General features: G+C 39.5%; 1 protein-coding gene across 2 annotated transcripts; it reads left to right on the top strand.

Annotated features, from left to right (window-relative positions):
• Positions 1-1,366: 1,366 nt before the first annotated feature.
• Positions 1,367-20,065, top strand: ASNS (asparagine synthetase (glutamine-hydrolyzing)). Of its 2 annotated transcripts, none has more exons than XM_082471889.1 (13): positions 1,367-1,517; positions 4,647-4,682; positions 5,282-5,553; positions 9,094-9,331; positions 12,668-12,853; positions 13,107-13,208; positions 13,696-13,823; positions 15,227-15,353; positions 16,718-16,824; positions 17,306-17,406; positions 18,539-18,620; positions 18,711-18,866; positions 19,728-20,065. In XM_082471889.1, exons 3-13 carry the CDS (start codon positions 5,305-5,307, stop codon positions 19,935-19,937), a joined length of 1,686 nt encoding a protein of 561 aa, XP_082328015.1. In that variant the 5' UTR covers positions 1,367-1,517; positions 4,647-4,682; positions 5,282-5,304; the 3' UTR covers positions 19,938-20,065. The 2 variants fall into 2 exon arrangements, with proteins under 2 accessions (XP_082328015.1, XP_082328016.1); XM_082471890.1 differs by lacking the exon at positions 1,367-1,517 and adding an exon at positions 1,548-1,757.
• The last annotated feature ends 1,646 nt before the right edge of the window (positions 20,066-21,711 follow it).

The raw sequence follows: 21,711 nt of genomic DNA on the forward strand, positions 1-21,711 counted from the left end.
ATTAAAAAAAATTTTCAGGACTGGAAGGACCCCCAGTAGTCTCTAACGTGCTTATTTTATTTATTTATTTTAAATTAATTAATTTCTTTATTTATTTATTTTGGGCTGTGTTGGGTCTTCATTGCTGCGTGCGGGCTTTCTCTAAGTGCTGCGAGCAGGGGCTACTCTTTTGTTGCACTGAGTGGGCTTCTCATTGTGGTGGCTTCTCGTTGCAGAACACGAGCTCTAGGCGCGCAGGCTTCAGTAGTTGTGGCCCACGGGCTTAGTTGCTCCGCAGCATGTGGGGTCTTCCCGGACCAGGGCTCGAACCCGCGTCCCCTGCATTGGCAGGCGGATTCTTAACCACTGCGCCACCAGGGAAGTCCCTAACTTGCTTATTTTAAAGATGTAAATGTAAAGAGGTTATAGGACATATCTCATGGTCGTATGAGTAGTCATAAAATTCAGACTGGAACGGAACTCAGTCCTTTCCTGAAAGTGAAATTTGTCAACGACCAAATGTAATGAGTAATCGAATTGAACTGAATACATGAATCCACTGAGCCGATCCTGAGACCCAAAAGGTGAAGAGGTCGACACAACCAACAAGGTGACCGTCTGGTTGAGCGCCAGTACAACCACATCGGAAGTCTGATGATGATCCATCACAAAGTACAATCACACGGTGCTGTAAGTCCAGAGGAAGGAGAAATTTAACTCCGTCTGAGGTAGAAGAACACAGTGAAATCTAATTTGCATTTAATAAAAAGTGGACTAGAGGGGTGGGATAGGGAGGGTGGGAGGGAGACGCAAGAGGGAGGAGATGTGGGGATGTATGTATATGTATAGCTGATTCACTTTGTTATACAGCAGAAACTAAAACACCATTGTAAAGCAATTATACTCCAATAAAGATGTTAAAAAAATAAAGATGTAGGAGTTTCATGCCCCCAAAAAATAAATAAAAAATAAAATAAAAGGTGGAGACCCATCCAGGTATTCCCACCTGCCTGACTATTTATTAATTTAGCAAATATATGCATATCCACAGCTAAGATGCTCTCTTAGTAGTAAGGAGGATAAAGCACTTCTAAAGACTTCACAATTAAAGACATGAGGGAGATCTGCAGAGGGGATATGGCAATCAGTTGCTGATGGTTTCCCTAAGAACAAAACAAGTGCGGAAGATTAATGAATTGTCAGAACAGCAGGTAAGGTAATCCTAGGTGTCAATGGGGCACCTGGCCAGAACTATGAGGCTCTCCCTCAGCAGGTGCACTAACACTTTAAGAAGCAAGAAACAGAGCAGTTCCTCCGCCTCCCTCGCTCCGCATCCAGTCCTGGCCGGGCTAGCGCCTTCACGCCCTGCGGGCCACGCCTCTGCGCGCTGGTTGGTCCTCCCAGACGTGATGAAACTTCCCGCACGCATTACAGGAGCCAGACGGTTATAAAGTGAGAGGTGAGGGGCGGTCCTCAGTCCGCAAGTCGCAGCCTGCTCACCTGACGTTCGCCCGGCCGCTCACCCTGCTGGATCCCAGGTAGGCCAGGCAGCCGGGGGTCGCGGCGCCCTCCCAGCGTGCCGCGGGGCTGCCCCGGGAGAGGGAGGAGGATGCGCGGCAGCCTGGCCCGCTCGACGGGAGGGCAGACGCGGATCCCGGCGTCCGCTGCAGCTGCGGCTTCTGCCGAGCAAAGACCTGCGCTGTGGCCCCGGAGGGGGGACCGCGTGACTCGCAGAACCAAGGCCCTGCCGCTCTGGAGAGAAGGCGGCGGCGGTTTAAGTTGGCCATTTTAAATTTCATTATTTTGTATTATATTGTGTCGAAGCCTGCGGAATTTTTCGCATTTCAGGGGACCCGCTCGGATGGGCTGGAGGGTGCATATGGCCCGAGTGCAGTCGCGAGTCATGGGGCGACGCGGTCGCTAGGTCCTCGTCCGGGAGGGAGGGTCTGCAGGGCTGTCTGTTAAGGGCTCGGAGGATACCCCCTCACCTCCGGCAACCTCCACCCCTTCACCTAGTTACCCCTACTCCCATCTGTGTAGACTGCAAGACTCAACAAGTGACTTGCTGAGCAAATCCTGCCCAGAAGAGATCTGGGCACGACAGGCGGCGCGGTGTGGGAAAAGGCAAAAGAAACGGGCATGCCTTTTCTCAATGGATATCTATTTTATAGGGCCAGTTTCAGATTAATGTTATTATTTTGAATGAAGGAACAGTGTTTTTCCTCAGCCTGTGGCCTACATTATTTCTTTACCATCTATTGCCCGGAGTGCTTGATAATAATTTAAAAGCACTGGTAACTCAACTTTTTCATTGATTGATCTCATCATTATAAGATTAATTAAAAGTAATTTATGGCTTAGTAATATTCCACTGTATCTATGTGCCACATCTTCTTTATCCATTCATCTGTCGATGGACATTTAGGTTGGTTCCACGTCCTGGCTATGGTAAATAGTAGAGGTAGACATAAAAAATGGACTTGAGGACATGGCGGGGAGGACAAAGATGGGGCGAAGTGAGAGTAGCATCGACATATACACTACGGAATGTAAAATAGTTGGCTGGTGGGAAGCAGCAGCATAGCATAGGGAAATCAGCCCGGTGCTTAGCAATGACCTAGAGGGGTGGGATTGGGAGGATGGGAGGGAGGCTCAAGAGGGAGGGGATGTGGGGAAGTGTGTGTGCACATGGCTGATTCGCTTTGTTGTGCAACAGAAACTAACACAGTATTGTGAAGCAATTATACTCCAGTAAAGATATATTAAAAAAAAAAAGTAACTTAGTCTTGAACCTGTGCAGGAGTTAGTTGCTGAAATCTTAAACTTCACCATATCACTTTGCTTTTAAGCATTGGTTTAAGAAAGTAAGTGCTCTGAAACAACACTGTCCAATTCAGTAACCACTAGCCACATGTGACTATTGAGAACGTGAAGTACTGGCTAATCCGAATTGAAATGTGCTTAAAGTGTTGATGATTTAATAGAGAAAAGCAATGTAAAATATCTTGTTAATATTTTTGTACTGATTACGTGTTGACATAATACTATTTTCAGGACATTGTGTTAAAATCTATTTGAAATTTCACTTTTTTCTCTTTACTTTTTTAAAAAATTTTTTATTATGCTTTTGTCTTTTTCCTTTTTTAATGGTGCTACTAGTATATTTAACATTACACATGTGGCTCACATTTCAATTGGACAGCACTGCTCTAGACGTTTATGAGGAAATATGGAAAATTACTGGGAACAGGTAACAGCAGTAGGAAAAAGCGTTGCCAAGTAGGATGTTTGCAAGTAAGACTGTTTCCAATAAAAATAATAAGTGATATAGTTTTAATTTGCTTTTCCTGCTGGAGAAATAAGTGTGCTTTGCAATCGTTTGTCGCCCCTGTTTCCCCTCCAATTTAGTGCTTACTGTGTTTCTGTAGCATGCTTAATGGGATTCACTAAGCAGCATTAGGAAGACTTAGGTAAATGACTGACTAATCACCGCACATGATTTCAGAGCACTTTCCCAGCCCATTTTTCATTGGTATAGAGTCAAAGGTAGATGGCTTATCAATAGTCATCTCACTTAAACCTCAGTGAATTTTCCCAGTAAATCTCGAAGTAAATCCAAGCATACCTAGCTTTGCAGGTACTGCTTTTTTTTTTTTTTTTATTAAACAAATTGGAGGTTTGTGACAACTCTGCATAGGTGTCATCTTTCCAACAGCATTTGCTCACTTCCTGTCTGTCACATTTTTGTAACTTGAAACTTTAGCGATCTGTGATCAGTGATCTTTGATGTTTCCACTGCAAAAAGATTACTACTTGCTGAAGACTCAGATGATGGTTAGCATTTTTTAGCAATAAAGTATTTTTTAATTAAAGTATGTACATTGCTAGGCATCATGCTATTGCACACCTAATAGACTACAGTATAGTGTAAACATAACTTATATGCACTGGGAAACCAAAAAATTCATGTGACTTGCTTTATTGCGGTGGTCTGGAACCAAACTGACAATATCTCAGAGATGTTCCTGTATCTGATTATGGGCTATTTGGCCAAATGCATGGGAGGGGCTGCATAGGACATGTGATACTTCATTTCCAAGTTGTTTTAGTTAATACCATTTTCCATTAATTTGATCTGGTCTCTTAAAAGCTCCAAATAAGGCTTTGGTTCATTTAAATACAAATGAAATGTCTTTAGAGGATTATTCCAAGTGATTGATGTAACTTGAATATTTATATTTTTTCTTGATACCTTTTATCTAGGTATTTGCTGCAAATTTGCATTTAAAAAAATACCAAAATAGTTTGCAAGTTATAGATATTTAGGTAAAGTAACTGTTTTGAGCTGACAGCATTCAACTAAAACTGCTCTTTATTTCACAGTTGAGAATTGAATTTGAATTGCAAAGTAATTAACGTTTGTAGGAAGTACTTATTTGCTTCTTGGCCTACAGGGAAGAGCCAAATTGTTTTTCTGAGATACTGCTGTGTATGTCCCACCTACTTTGCTTTCTTACTCACCAAGGTAGCTTTGAGACAAAAATGTTTAACATTTTTGTCTTTTAGGACATTTTGATGGTGAACATTTTGTATCTCTGTCAACTTAAATTTTTTTGTTGTTATTAAACTAGGATATCAGATAATATTGCTTTCTCTTTTCTTTTTAGAATTTCTCTGATCGTGTTTGAATAAGTCACTTGGAGGTAAGCTAGAAGTAGTGAAATGTTTATAATAGCTGTGTATCTTAATGTTACACTTAGGCAGTATGTATGATCATCTTTCCTACCCACTATACATCTATTAGTACAGGCAAAAAGAGGCATTTAATTGTCAAGGAGACACAAGAGGCGACTGTAGTAATCTGGAGCATCTCTTGGATTTTTCAGGGCTTTTGGGATTCTGGGATGGAGAGAGTGGGGATGGGATCTCTGGCAAGGATGGAGTCAGCCTGCATGTGTATCTGTATCTTGGGTGTAAACCTTGGATACAAAACAGAGTGTGGCCTGAACACTGCTAGCTCTAGCTGACCAAATCCTAATGTGAGAGGGATGCAGGCTTTGACTGGGGGCTAAGCTGCTATAGCTGGCTGGATGTAAAGGTCATCCATCTTTCCTGAATACTTGTAAGTAAATTAAATCATTCTCTGTCCCTGTGTGCCTGCCAACCTACTGGAAAATTGCTGTAGATAAGATAATTTATATTTCAGTCTTTGAAGTGGCTTATGCAAGTTTTGGGAGTCAAGATTGAATACAGACTTGGATTGGATATTGAATATTTAATTTGTCTGTTTTTCTCTCCATAGAGAGCCCGTAGCTCCATTGCACCATGTGTGGCATTTGGGCCCTCTTTGGCAGTGACGACTGCCTTTCTGTTCAGTGTCTGAGTGCTATGAAGATTGCACACAGAGGTCCAGATGCATTTCGTTTTGAGAATGTCAATGGATATACCAACTGCTGCTTTGGATTTCATCGGTTGGCAGTGGTTGACCAGCTGTTTGGAATGCAGCCAATTCGAGTGAAGAAATATCCTTACTTGTGGCTGTGTTACAACGGTGAAATCTACAACCACAAGAAGGTAAACAGAATAAAACCAGAAGCTATCTGGATGTGATTAAGCCTCAGAGCTAGTTGGTTATAATAATTTTATTTTGTATATGCTTTTTGCTTTCAAACACTTTCCATGTTCATTCTCATTTGCTCCAATTATATATAGAGAGACAGGGCACCGATGCACAAAGAGGTGAAATGACTTGGTCACAAAAAAAAAAAAAAAAAAAGATAAAAAGAGGATTACAGTTCAGGTTTTTAACTCTTAGAATCTTTTTTTTCCTATTATGAATTCAAATGTTAATTAGAGGCTGTGTTAGGCACTGGGGATACAGTAGTAAATATGAGAGGTAGGTCTGCATGCTAGAGGAGTTTATTCCATTAGGGAGCAGACAAAAAAAAAAATCATTGTACATATACTAGACATTCTGAAAAAATGAATATGGAGCTCATGGATATGGGAGATCCAGTTTCAGTATAGGTGGTCAGAGAAAGCCTCTTGAGGAATTGACACTTGAACTCAGACTTGAATGGACAAGGATTAGCTTGCAGGGCTGGGAAGAGCATTTTCGTGCAGAGGGAATAGAACCCTGGGATTGTCATAAGTGAACAAGGGCCAGGTGGGATTGGGGAGGACCAGAGCAAGGGGGACTTGGTAAGGAGTTAGAATATAATTCTAAGAGCAATGAGATTTGAAGATTTTAAGGCAGGGATAGAAGTTAATAGTTTGTGGGTGATCACATTTGTAGCTTATAATTAATGCTGCCCTTAAGATGTTGCTGTTGCATAATTAGTCAGGCAAAGGATAGACAGGGAGCCAGATGCAGTGGAGTGCAAGAAGTAAGACTTCCGGCAGCACTAAAATTGGAACAGCTTTTTAATCTGGTGAAAGCATACTCTTAGGATGAGAGTAGTGAAGGTTTGGAAATTCTAACCCGAGGAAGCCACATTTACTAAGAGCCTTGCAATCTGGAATTGTTTGGCTAGTGTTTCATAAGAAATTTTTTTAATCTAAAATTTGCAAGTTATGTTTCTGTCACTCTCCTCCCCAACTTTTAATTTTGAACATTTCAAATTTACAAAAAAGCACAGAACATTGAGCATCTGGATGGAATAATTGTTAATGTTTTGCCTTTTTTGCTTTATCTCTCTGTCTGTATACACACACATTCAATTTTGGGCTTAATCATTTTAGAGTATACTGCAGATATTATAACACTTTACTCCTAAATATGTAAGCATTTGTCTGCTAAGAATAAGGGCATTCTTCTACCTAACACCAATACTATTATTATACCTAAGAATCCATAATACCCTCTAATATCCAGTTCATATTAAAATTTCCCAAGTGTTCCAAGAATATATTTGTAGCTGTTTTTTGGTTTTGAGCCAGATTTCATTCAAGGGTCATACATTTGGTTGTGATTTTTCTTGGTACTTTTTGAGACTTCTTGATATATGCCTATCATTCATGAGTAGGGATTTATATTCTAGTCACCCTCTGGCCATTTTTATCTCTGAATAATAGCTTTAGTCTTTGTTTGTTGTCCGCTTATAGGAACACTGAAGAATAGGCTTTTCATTTGAAGAGTCGTTATAGTTATTCAGCATATTCCTTTCATATATTTAATAAGGGCCTACTGTACATCAGACATCATTTTTATAGGTGCTTGGAGGTGAAGTGGAACAGGAAAGGTAAGGGAGTTTCAAGCTAGTGGGAACAGAGGAGGGGGCAGTTAAAACTTCCTTATTAAGCCAAGTTGGTACCATATACATGAGAATGCTGTTTGTATTATGGCAGTAGTAGCCTGACTTTCACCTTAAATTAGGTAGGAAATGCCATGTTTTACTTGAACAACATAGCTGCTTTTGTGTATTTTGTTAAATAGTTAAATATTTTGAAAATATTGTATTTTCAGAAGTTCCATTGCTTCTACCAATCATTCAGGTTATCTAGTGTGAGCAGCTAAAATCTGTCTAAAGAGTAGAATTTCAGGCTTATATAAAGAATTCTGCAACATAAGCTCCAAAGGTCCCCCTTTTTTGGTGAAAATAGAATTTACTACTAAAATCCAGCCAGCAGGTGGGAGTGGAGGGAGACTGGTCAAGGAGAGGAGGAATACGAGTGAAGGTTGGGCAAAGAGGAGGCCCCCTCCCTGCAGGGGGCATCAGAGGCCTACAGCCAGCAAGTCAAATGGCAGTGTGATTTCTGCGTGATGGCAGAATACAGGGGCTTTAAGCTAAGTGTGGCTTCAGGCGGGTGGGAAGTATACACGTGAATCATTAACCAGTAAGTTACCTGTAAGCTTTAGCCCAAAGAGCCATGATGGTGATATGGTGGTGGAGTATAGATTTGGAAGCTGTTGCTTGCTGAAATCATCGGATGCTTTAGGCTCATTTATCCTGCAGGTACTTAAGCCAGAAGGGTCAGCAGAAGACCCCTTCCAAACCCTACCTCCTAGTGACAGAGATCATCACTGACAGTCTCTCAGAGCAAGGAGAGGTGACCAGGAGGTGGCTTTGTAGTTATTGGAAGCGGCCAAAGCCCATTTTTGGACAGTTCCGTGCTTATAGACAAAAGGTTCACAAATTTATAGAGTGAGCATGGTTGTGATGCATGCTTTACGGGTCATACACATATAAACATAGAGACTTACTTTTTGAAATTTAAAAACATGTTTTAAATGTTCAAATGTACCCAGCATTTCAACTTGATTTTGTTTATGTGAACCTCCTCTCTATTATCAGCCAAAAATAGGAGTAAGTACAAAGAAAGAGGAACATACCAAGAAGTTTTCACCCTCACAGTTTGCCAGTGGTGAGGGAGAGCCATGGAGTTTGGGCCTAACTAATTGAACCCTCTCTACATAGAGTGGGAATGATGGTCTCTTTGCTGTTCCACTGGGGGATGTGGATGAATTAAGCTCCAGCGTCATTTTGTCCATCACTGAGAAGTAGCTTTAATGCCTCTGCAGTGGTGGAAGGATGGGATGCTATAGTCCTCCCCAGGACCAGCAGCTCTGTGTTGGACCATTTGTCTCCACCATTGTGATGGAATCATTTATTTGTCAGGGAATAGTGCCAAATGTGTTTGTCCTTTCGCTTTCTATTTTCATAGAAAGTCTGTGAGGCTGAACTGGAAGAAGCTCAGCTGATACTATATTCCCAAACCAAAATCTCTCAGTTGAAGAAGACACATTTTTAGTGTCCATGACACCTGGCAATCTATTTGCTTAACTTACATATTTATGTAAATACACATATATTACATACACAGTATGTATATAATATACATTTCCGTCCCTCCACGCAGTACAGAGGTACATTGCATCTGTATTTTGGTTATCAGAATGCAACTAAAATTTTCACGGGCTTAGCTTTATGTTATAAAGAATTTGTATGATTCTGAGTTCAAACAGGCTATATTTTTATAATGCCATAATTCTTTTAAATCACTAACATGCATGAAATTATAAAGCACAAAAATACTGAAGCAACTTTGCAATAAAAAAAAATTAGTGAATGCACAAGGATTCTAACATTTTTGTTTTGCTATTGTTTCCTTAAGCTGCAACACCATTTTGAATTTGAATACCAGACCAAAGTGGATGGTGAGATAATCCTTCATCTTTATGACAAAGGAGGAATTGAGCAAACAGTTTGTATGTTGGATGGGGTATTTGCATTTATTTTACTGGATACTGCCAATAAGAAAGTATTCTTGGGCAGAGATACCTATGGAGTCAGACCTTTGTTTAAAGCCGTGACAGAAGATGGATTTTTGGCCGTGTGTTCAGAAGCTAAAGGTAATGATGGAATTTTACTGTAGATTTTCATTATTGTCCTGATTCTGTGTTTTCTTTTAAATAATATTTATAAATCTAATCCAATGCATATTTACAAATGGGGCAACCCAGATTTTTTACAAGTGACTATGTGAGTCATGGACTTTCTGAGCTTTTCTTTATAAAGCCAAGGAGTTGGACTCTCCTTTTAGCACTTAAATTCTTTAAACCTTAGAAGATAAATCTGTAGTAAAGTCATTCAGTTTTTGTTGTGCTGATAGGCTCTGCATCTGGTTTGATCCCATATGTATTTTCAAGTTTTCCTATGTCACATTGTAATGGTAGGGTTGGCCGGCCCTGCAGTTATTGCACTGTGGTACTGTGCCATGGCTATCACACAGACTCATTTTAATTTAGCATTTTTTAAACAGCTTTATTGGTGTATAATTTACATGCCATACAATTCTTCCATTTAAAGTGTACAATTCAGTGGTTTTTAGTATGTTCATAGATATCTGCAACCAGTGCTTCGGTCAATTTTAGAAATTTTTTATCACCTCAAAAATAAACCCCGTAGGGAAATCCCTGGCGGTCCAGTGGTTAGGATTCTGCACTTTCACTGCTGAGGGCCCCGGTTCAATTCCTGGTCAGGGGAACTGAGATCCCACAAGTCTCGCAATGTGGCCAAAAAAATAAAAATAAACCTTGTACTCTTGAGCTGTCACTCCCCATCACTCCATATCCATCAGCCATTAAACTTCTTGTCTCCGACTACCTCCTCTACCCCCTCTCCCCCTAGTCCCAGCCAACCGCCAATCTGCTTTAAGTCTATGTGGGTTTCCCTATTCTGGGCATTCCATATGAACGGAGTCATATCATATGTGGTCTTTTGTTACTGGCTTCTATCACTTGGCATAATGTTTCTGAGGTCTGCCTATGTTGTAACATGTATCAGTATTTACTTTTTATGGCCAAAAGATACTCCATTACATGGATATACCACATTCTGTTTATCCACTGTTAATCCTTTTGTCAGTTGATGGACAATTGGCTCTTATGAATAATGCTTCTCTACATATTTGTGTACAAGTTTTTGTGTTTTCATTTCTCTTCGGTGTATACCTAGGAGTGGACTTGCTGGGTCACATGGTTTACTCTGTGTTTACAAATAGCATCAAAAAGAATAAAATACTTGAGAATAAATCTAACACAAGCAGTGCAAAACTGTATGCTGAAAACTATAAAACATTGTTGAAAGAAATGAAAGAAGATCTAAATAAATTGGAAAGCATACAATGATCATGGATTGAAGACTTAACATTGTTAAGTTGGCACAGACTCCCTCAATGGATCTACAGATTCAGCTTGACCTCTGTCAGAATCCCAGATGACTACTTCGTAAAAATTGACAAGCTGACTCTGAAATTCATAGGGAATGGCAAAGGACTCACAATAGCCAAAACAATCTTGAGAAAGAATAAAGTAGGAGGATTCTCACTTCCTGACTTCAAAACATACTACAAAATAAGGGTAATCAGGACAGTATGGTACTGGCAGGACAGACATATAGACCAGTGGAATAGAACTAAGAGTCCAGAAGTGAATCCATACATCTGCAGTCAACAGATTTTCATCAAGGGTTCCAAGACCATTCAATGGGCAAAGAATAGTCTTTTCAACAAATGGTGCTGGGACAACTGGACGTACACATGCAAAAAAATGAAGTTAAACCTTTACCTCACACCATACATAAAAATTAAAGTGGGTCAAACTCCTAAATGTAAACACTAAAACTATAAATCTCTTAGAAGAAAACATATGGCTAAATCTTCATGACCTTGGATTTTGCAAAGATTTCTTAGATATGACCCCAAAAGCACAAGCAACAAAAAAATAAATTGGATTTCATCAGAATTAAACATTCTTGTACTTCAAAGGACACCATCAAAAAAGTGAAAAGACAACCCACAGAATGGAATAAAATACTTGTAAATCATATTTAGCATTTTTTGACAATAAAGTTGAGGAAGGCATTCATCTTTTATCTCCTAACTAGGTAGAATGACATCCTAAAATCTGGTCTACCTGCCTGTCTGCCTTTTTGCCTCATTCCTTAAATTCTTTCTCACTTACTGTGATCGTATGGCAAAGAAGTATATACGTTATTTACCTAAAGTGCTGTTAGGGAAGCCCAGCAAAGAGAACACAAGGGAAAAGCAGACTCCATACTTCCACTGTGTCTCCAAAACCTTGATATGGAATTACGGTCTCACATCCAATTTACCCTCTGAAATTTCTTGACTTGTGATTTTTTTTACATCCTTAACACTGCCCTTTTCTAAACAACATGATCTCATCTAGAATACTGTACTGCAACAGTTTTCCTTTCTCAGTGCTTTTAGAATAGCCTATCAAAAACTCATTTGGAAAAAAAAAAAAAAACTCATTTGGTCATGGTGCTCCCTGCTTAAAATCTTGTAACTGCTCCTCATCCCCTACAGGGGCTGTGTGGCTAGCTTGAGGTCTGCTAGCTAGTGATAGAATCTGGGGCTTGTCTGCTGTTTGAATTCCACACTACACAGTAGATTCCTGGGTCAACAAACTCAAATTATAAATCATAATAAGTATTCTGTGTAGATAGGCTGTTACTGTTTATAATAAACCACTGATTTTTCCTTTTTAATCACAGATCATGGTGATGTCAAGTTGGTTACTTCCTATGAGAACTTATTGAGGAAATTTAAATTATAATGTTTAACTCACACAGTATATAATAGCTACATAAGGGATAGATGTCTGACTTCTTAATATCTGAGTTTAAAGTACGTAATGGTGGATCATTTTGCTTGTTAAAGGACTGGGAACCATAGCTATTTTCTTAGGATACCTCAGTGATGACAAGTGACTACTTGTCATATCATAAAATTATGATAAAATTAAGGATATCATAAAATTATATCATAAAATTAAGTTTCATAAAATTAAGTTTCAAGTCCTTCTCTGTGCTTAATAAATGTATCTTTTCTTATATTTGTTTGCTTTAGTGAAGAAAATAGATTTTTTAAAATCAGAAATTCCAGCTAGGGAGAAGAAATTAAACACTGAAGATTTTCCTATTGCCTTGAATTACTAGAAATCAGTGTAATTTTTCTGTGCATCTCTGTACCACTATTACCTTTCTAGTAAGTAGATGGTAGGGTCTTGAGTGATTATATTTTTCCAGTTTTGCTTTGTAATGGACACATATTTGTATTAAAGAGGGAAAGTAAATAGGAATTTAGAGGATATTAACTAATCATGAAAGTTACTGTGAAGTATTATCCTCATTTGAATAAACTGATCTTTTTGAATATGTAGGTCTCATTAACTTGAAGCACTCCATGACTCCTTTTCTAAAAGTGGAGCCTTTTCTCCCAGGACACTATGAAGTTTTGGATTTAAAGCCAAATGGCAAAGTAGCATCGGTGGAAATGGTTAAATATCATCACTGTAGAGATGAGCCTCTGCATGCCCTGTATGACAGCGTGGAGAAACTCTTCCCAGGTAAGAAAGCAGAAGCCCACCCACCTGTTCCCCACCTCTCCCCAAAAGGAAAACTGTACTCTCACATCACTGGAATGATGTAAGTTCGAAAATCTGTTTCCTTTTTAATTTGGAGGTGACACATTGCAATTTGGCCAACTTCACTTTTGAGCAAATGCCATTGTGATAGAGGTAGATGATTGTGTACCCATTTCAGTAAATAATTCAGCCCGGGCTTTTCTGCAGCTATTTAATTTCCTTTATGTGTTAATAGGTTTTGAGATAGAAACTGTGAAGAACAACCTCCGAATCCTTTTTGACAATGCCATTAAGAAACGTTTGATGACGGACAGAAGGATTGGCTGCCTTTTATCAGGTGAAGTCAGTTTAAAAACCTAATTGTATTTAGTGCATATTTAAGTTAAATGATTTATAGCTATCCTGGAGGTTTTGACTATAAAATACTTACTATATGATTTAATCTTTCCTCCATTATAGGATGAAAAAGTGTTCTGTAAGTTGCTTTCAATATTCATAATAATGTAGCAACTTAAAGTGATACTATAATTATATTGGCACGAGTGACCTAGTAAACATTCTTTAGAATATTCCATGTCCTCCTACTCCACCATCTTGATTCGAGTCCTAGAATGTGTGTAGTGGTTTTTAACCAATTCAAATACTGTTACCATTATCACAGGTTACATGTTAGATTTTTCTTATTCAAGTTGATTTTTAATTTATAAAACTTAGGGATTTTAAATGGCAAAACTCTAATCTTAGTGCTTAACAGGAATGTAAATCATATCTGTCCCTCTCTTATGTAAGGCCCATAACCACTACACTTCCTGTCTTGCTCATAGGTGGCTTGGATTCCAGTTTGGTTGCTGCCATCCTGTTGAAGCAGCTAAAAGAGGCCCAAGTACAGTATCCTCTCCAGACATTTGCGATTGGCATGGAAGACAGTCCCGATTTACTAGCTGCTAGAAAGGTAAGACACTGTCTTTGCCTGTTATGTAGTTAAGACACAGTTGTTAGTAACTGATGGTTCTATACTTTGCTGCTGCATTGACTTAGGTAATTGTTTTGAATTAAATATATTAAAATGGAATGAAATGCCTGTTGAATATCAACTATGTTGTACACTGTATTCTGGGTACTTTTATCTATCACAGCCCATGCAGTCCTCACAAAGACCCTATGATAATTCCGCCCTTTTGAGAGTTAGGGCATGGTATAGTGGTTCAGGCTGCAGGCTTTAGAACCTGACTGCTGGTTTCAAATCCTAGTTCTACCACACAATTCCTCACTTACGCAATGGAAGTAATAGTATCTACTATGGGATAGTTTTGAGGTGAAAATTACATAATACTTAATATAAGTGTGTAGGATAGAACCTAGCGTGTAGTGAGTACTTAGAGAATGTTAGCTATTCTTTTTACTTTTCATTTTTTTTATTTTATAAAGTACTGTGTTTAGGGCTGTGGGCAGAGGGGACCTTGTACACATTCAGTGTGCGCGAGACCTCGTTCCCGCTTTGGAGAAACTTGCATAGAATGGATGAGAAGGAGCAAGCAAGTGGTCCCAAAGCAAGTTGACCAATGCTAAATGAATCCACAATAGCCAAAGAAAACAGAATGAGGGGAGGGGCCATTTAATTCAGGAATAACATCCTGGATGTAAAATTAGGCATTGCAGGAGGGCCAAAAGGAGGTAAAATCAGTGTGAGGGGGAGTGGAGGGCATGCTTGTTAGGGTGAAGTCTTGGAGTGGGAAGAGTGGATGGGAGCGCTACCTCTCGGTGGTCAGTGGAGGGCAGACACGGGGAGGCAAGGGAGCCTGACTAGGGTGGGGCTCGTATGCAGTGGCCTAGAGAATCATTTCCCCTTATTGTGGTGGCCTACGGAATCATTTCCGCTTAGTTTGTCTTGTTTGTTTAATGCCCTTGTTCATTCATAATGTGTTGTGAACTACAGTCCTGCTTCATTTTCAAGAGTAGTCCTTTTCTTTTTTTTTTTTTTTTTTTTTTTTACTTTTTTTTTTTTTTTTTTTTTTATAAATTTCTTTCTTTATTTTTTTATTGGGTGTGTTGGGTCTTCGTTTCTGTGCGAGGGCTTTCTCCAGTTGCGGCAAGCGGGGGCCACTCTTCATCGCGGTGCGCGGGCCTCTCACTATCGCGGCCTCTCTTGTTGCGGAGCACAGGCTCCAGACGCGCAGGCTCAGTAATTGTGGCTCACGGGCCCAGTTGCTCCGTGGCATGTGGGATCTTCCCAGCCCAGGGCTCGAACCCGTGTCCTCTGCATTGGCAGGCAGATTCTCAACCACTGCGCCACCAGGGAAGCCCCAGTCCTTTTCTTTAAAACACAAACCTGTGGGTATTTCTTTGTATAATCAGGTGGCAAATCATATTGGGAGCGAACACCACGAAGTCCTCTTTAACTCTGAGGAAGGCATTCAGGTCCTGGATGAAGTCATATTTTCCTTGGAAACTTATGATATTACAACAGTCCGTGCTTCAGTAGGTAAGGTATTTTATGATCCCAAAATATTTTTAATACTGAAAAGGTGTAAGGATTAAACAATCCTGTTTCAAGCAGTTGTTTAAAAAACAGTACTCAAGAATGAACACAGGTAAAATTCCTGTGTCAGCAATTGTTGAAGACAAGGCCATTTAAGAATTCCTGAAATCTCTTTTGGAGAGGAACAATAAGTACATAGTTAAACTTCCACATTTATGGTATCACCATTTATATTTCTCCAAAAAGTAGATACATATTTTTTGCACCACCTTTCCCCCAGTTTCTCCGTATAAAAGTTTCTTGGGCTGTATAGGGAAATAGGTCTACATTGTAACTAATTTCTGTAAGGAATGCTCATTTTAGATATATTTTGGTAAATATTCCATCATACGACTTATCAATCAATAACATATTGTGCAGCAAGAAATACTAGTTTTACCCTGTGAATACACACTGAGATTAGAAGTATACTCCAAATCAGACTGATCTAATTTTGCTGAGCCTCTAATATGCTACCGGCTTAGATATGCCTCTCTTAAGGGATGCAGAATCTGACAGGACTCCATTGCAAAGTTTAGGGTCTGCACCCTCATGCTCTAAACTTTGCAGTAATAGTACAGAAGTGCTGTCTCTCCCAAGGAAGCAAAAATTAGTTCTTGAAGGGCAAAAAAATCTTAGGCATTACAGTGGTTTCTGGCCTTCCAAAGGGCCACGGTACATCAACAGAAATACAGTATTTCTGGTACTGATATTTCATTGGTGAAGGAGATTAGGGAAAAAGATCTAAAAAGTATCCCTAGGGAGGTGATAATGAAAAAACAGTTAAGAACAGATACTGGTTTACAGGGATGTGGAGCAGGAACCAACCAGCATCTTTTAATGATGCAGTATTCTTAACTGTATTTGAAATATGCTGAATGGAGAGTAAGTATCAGAAAAAAAGCCCCGAATAAAAATTAAGCTACCAAAGCCCTAACTTAATTTTTTTATAGTGATACTGGTGTGAAAGTTATCACATTTAAGATATTTGAGTCACTGTTCAGCAAAATTTTTTAGCGTTTTTAACATTGTTTAGCAAAATTTTCCGATAGAGATTCTTGGTCTGAAAGCAGTAACATTTTAAAACCTATATATAAAATTGTGGAAGGGTTTTGGGGTATTTCATCACAACAATACAACTTTTGGATTAAGTACATAAAAAGATAGGTACATATAAAGATATTGTAGATATAAGGTCATTCTTTTGCAAACTACTTTATATTAACAGAGAGTCTAGTCTAATAGCAAAGCTTGCAGAAATCAAATAAAAGGCATTTTTGGTAGAGGGTTATGTGGACATTAACAATAATTTCTGTCTCTTTTTTAAGGTATGTACTTAATTTCAAAGTACATTCGGAAGAACACGGATAGCGTAGTGATCTTCTCTGGAGAAGGTTCAGATGAACTTACACAGGGTTACATATATTTTCACAAGGTAAGCATTCTCAAATGGAGGGATATTGATCCTAGGGGAAGAAAAGTATGAATTATTATTTACCTATTTTCTATCTTCTTTTTTGGTATAACAGTAACACTTTGAATATCTTGTGAGGCATATCAGGAAATCTGATAGTGTCTGTATTTTTGCGGGGAGAAAGAAGTCTTAATAGTGTCTGATAATATCTTTTTTTAAACTGGTTAAGCCTAAGAATCATGTTTCTGCTCTTAGTCGCCTATGGTCTTATGGCTGTTGTACAGCATGTCATTTTATTTGTTCTAGCACTAGCAGTCTTGGTGTGAGGGAAGGTACGTCTTATCAAGCATATTTACTCCCTTCCCTAAGCTCTGTTTGGCTTTTTGTCTTACCCACCTTTAGAATTGGAGTTATGTGTACGAGTAAGATATAAAAACTGTTTCATGTGCCAGAAGCAAAGCTTGTGCGTGTATTTGTAACTTCAGCTCTGCTTGCAAAATAGGCTCCTTCCCCTGAGAAGGCCGAGGAGGAGAGTGAGCGGCTTCTGAAGGAACTGTATTTGTTTGATGTTCTCCGAGCAGATCGAACTACTGCTGCCCATGGGTAAACGTGGTATTTTAGGAAGCGATTGTAAAGATAACCTCAAAAAACAAAAGGCTCAGTGGTCGATTTCTTTCTTTCCAGTTCGTATATGTTGCAAAGTATGCCTTCTATAGAGAAAATGAAGCTTGTCTGTTAGTGCAGAGGGATTAGGCTGAATCAGAGTGCTGTTGTCATGGTGAGAGGACATGGATAGGCGGTTTGAGATGGAGTTCCCATCTTGAAAGCACAACATCTTGCCCACTTCTGGGCAACTGAGATGGAAGGCACTTGCAGCTTTTTTTTCAGTTTTTTTTAAGAGAAATAAAGATTATACACTTTCATGTTGCGAGCATTGAGCGCCTGCCATGCCAGTTTGATGCTGTGGGGACCATGTGTGGGGAGAGGGAAGTGAAGATGCAAGAGATTTGATTAGCTTATAAAACAGGTTTCTTTGGTATCATTTCTGGTTGGCTAAAGTTTTCACTTTTTAAAGCTGGTCATGTTGGAGAATTGAAGACTCTTACTGTACATGATAAACAACCAATATCAACTCTTTTAGTTGCTTCTACCAAATCACATTTAGATTAGAAAATAGTATGAGGTTGGGGAATGAACTGAATTCAAACATTTTTACTACTAACTGATGAATAACTTACATTCAGTAGAAACCAGTGTTCCACAGTGTTTCATCAAAGGCCACATCATCTGTTTCTTGAATCCTGGGGACTCTGGTGAGGACAAGCAGATAGGGTAATAACCGCAGATGAGCATTACAGTTTTTAATAGGACGAGAGATGGTCCACCTAGAAAAAACTGTGAGTCAGAAAAGTCCAGGCAAAGTACGTTCTTAATGATCAGGTCACTCATTCTTTTTCTGATTTTTGAGATAATTTAATAGTTTACAGAAGGGAAAGTAAAAGTAATTATTCTCCAGTAGTTTGTTTCACTCCCTAGATGATGTAATATGTACTCTGAATGAAGGTTTTTGTATTCATGCATTAGTGTAGGGCAGTTACTTAGGATTATAAAAATGACTTTATAATCTTAACATTACTTAGAGGCTAAGTGAATTCCTAGGAAACTAAGTCTGAATCTAAACAGACAGGCACTAAATATCCATTTTGATTTAGATTTTCTTCTTTTCCTTTTTAAGCCTTGAACTGAGAGTCCCCTTCCTGGATCATCGATTTTCTTCCTATTACTTGTCTCTGCCACCAGATATGAGAATCCCCAAGGTGGGTGAATCAAGATAAAAACTGTCAAAAAACCATTGATACTGGTTATATTTAGAATTTTCACTGACACTCCTTTTGTTTTCATGTCAGAATGGGATAGAAAAACATCTTCTGAGAGAGACGTTTGAGGACTCCAATCTGATACCTAAAGAGATTCTCTGGCGACCGAAAGAAGCCTTCAGTGATGGAATAACCTCAGTTAAGAATTCCTGGTTTAGGATTTTACAGGAATACATTGACCATCAGGTATCATGTCTTTAAAAGTATTTTCTGGAATAGGATAATTTGGATGCAGAGTAGTAATCACTGTTCATTTTGTATTTAATTTAAATGTTTGTGTCTGCAGGAGAGATGCCCTATAAACAATACTTCTTTTAAAGAATTCTGTAAGAATAAAGTGGCATCTAGAATAGAGAGAGGAGACTTACCAGTCATCACTGACTTTTTTTTTTTAGAATTTATCTATTTTATTTCTTTTTGGCTGCATTGGGTCTTCGTGGCTGCATGTGGGCTTTCTCTAGTTGTGGCGAGCGGGGGCTATTCTTCGTTGCGGTGTGCGGGCTTCTCATTGCAGTGGCTTCTCTTCTTGCAGAGCACGGGCTCTAGGCATGCGGGCTTCAGTTGTTGTAGCACGTGGGCTCAGTAGTTGTGGCTCATGGGCTCTAGAGTGTGGGCTCAGTAGTAGTGGCGCACGGGCTTAGTTGCTCTGTGGCATGTGAGATCTTCCCGGACCAGGGCTTGAACCCATGTCCCCTGCATTGGCAGGTGGATTCTTAACCACTGCACCACCAGGGAAGCCCCCTGACTTTCATCTTACACATTTTTGGGCACCTGTTGGGTGCCAGACATTATTAGGCACAAGTGAATCAAACACTTAGAGCCACCACTTAGAAGAAATATGCATGTGAATGTTCCTTAAAGGTCACTGCAGCTATGTATATTAGGGTATTTTAGCATTTTCTAAGTGAGCCAAAGAGTCTCTCACACAATATACAGTCATGCCTTTTCTTTTTTTGTTTGTTTTTTGTTTTTGTGAAGCCAGATTAAATACAAGTATTTCCATGCTGGTTAAAAAACCATTTTGCTGCTATCTTGTTATTCTTGCAGGTTGATGATGCGGTGATGGCAAGCGCAGCCCAAAAATTTGCCATCAATACTCCCAAAACGAAAGAAGCCTATTACTACCGTCAGATCTTTGAGCGCCACTACCCGGGCCGCGCCGACTGGCTGCCTCATTACTGGATGCCCAGGTGGACTAGCGCCACTGACCCTTCCGCCCGCACTCTGACCCATTACAAGGCCGCTGCCAAAGCTTAGGTATTCCCTGAGCCGTGGAGTGAAAGTAAACACTTCTTCTCATTGTGAAGGGTAGGGGGCTTGGGGGCAGGAAGGGTCAACTGCCCAGGCTTGCTTGGGTGTGAAAAAATAAAAGTCTTAAATCTGAAGCATTGCTATAGTCATTTATATTCATACAGCCCCCTCATCAGAGGTAGCTAGAAACTGAACAGCTTTCACTGTATCACAATAAGAGAGTGAGCTAGGAAAGGGGAAACAGTCTGATGTTTGGGAAGCCTCACATGCCCTCTCCTGGCAAAGCTACTGTAGAGGACTTTCGCGTCTCCTTCCAGGCCTTGCCTCATCTGCGTGTGGTCCTCCTCTGACTTCCTCCCTTAGTTCTTTCTGCATTCCTAACAGCTGTCTAGTTACACTCGGGAGAGGTAAGTCCTTTGTAAGACTTTGACAGCTCTATTTTGTAAGATATGTTGACTGAAAACTGCACAGCCTAAAAGTTGAGAATTAAGTCATCAGAAAATCTGCCAGATAAAACTTACTTAAGCCCAGAAGACAGCCTCTCATTGTTCTGAGGGACTGGTCCGCAGAGGTAAGGGAGGAGCCAGGATATATAGGAGTTTTTGCAACAAAGACCAGGTAGTCTGGAACATCAAAAGATTACTGTTAAAACCAAACATCTCAAGTTAATGAATTTAGTGCATTTCTCTGTATAGGAAGACGCAAGAGTCTGGGCTAATTGAAATCATTCCTTTGATATGCATCTTAACTGTCTAGGGCCAGTATCCTACTTTCTCCATCCTGAATCCCCTCAGGGTGCACAGTGGCAGGTGGCTGATGGTTTGATGGCTGCAATATCCTTTGCTTACTGATATGGCAGGCAACATTTTTCATCCACGGATAGTAATTTATATTGTTTTCTGTTGAGCCAATGTCTCTTCTGGAACTATCGTAAATCATGAGTCAGCAAACTTTTTCAGGACTAGACAGTAAATATTTTCGGCTTTGCAGACCTCTCTTGGAACTGTTCAGCTCTGCCATTATGGTGCAAAAGCAGCCACAGACAGTATGGAAACTAATGGGCAAGGCCATATGCAAACATATGGGCATGGCTGTGTTGTATTAAAACTTTATAAAAACAGGCAGTGGGCTGGATTTGGCCCATTGGCCATACTTTGCCAAGCCCTGTTCTAGAGCCAGGCATTTCCAATAAAAGGAAAAAGCATTCCAAAACTAGTTGGAAGAAGAGAATATATAACAAGGAAACAGTCAATGAACAGGTAGATTTTCATTTGACTGCTCATTGGTTATTTAGGGACAGGATTTTGAAATATATTTTAAAGATGAATTTAGTTATTACAAATTTTTGAAGAGGAAACTGCTGATGCACAGGTAAGTAAAAGAATGCTTCATGGGAAAAGTGAGTAGGCCAGGAATTTAGCTGGTAAGTTGGAAGTTGGGAACTGTTAAAGCCTACCTGTTGGCCTTCACTTATTTTTAAAAAGTCTAAACATTCTCTGACATAAATCATACCAATATTATCTTAGGTCAGTCTCCCAAAGCAATAGAAATAAAAGCAAAAGTAAACAAATAGGACCTAATCAAATGCACAAACTTTTGCTCAAAGGAAACCATAAAACAGACAACCTACGGAATGGGAGAAAACATTCTCAAATGATGTGATGGACAAGGGTTTAATTTCCAAAATAAGCAGCTCATACAACTCAACAACAACAAAAAAACCCAACTGAATAATGGGCAGAAGACCTAAATAGACATTTTTCCAAACAAGACATAGAGA

Source organism: Balaenoptera physalus (assembly GCF_965194825.1).
Source record: "Balaenoptera physalus genome assembly, chromosome: 8".
Lineage (NCBI taxonomy): Eukaryota > Metazoa > Chordata > Mammalia > Artiodactyla > Balaenopteridae > Balaenoptera > Balaenoptera physalus.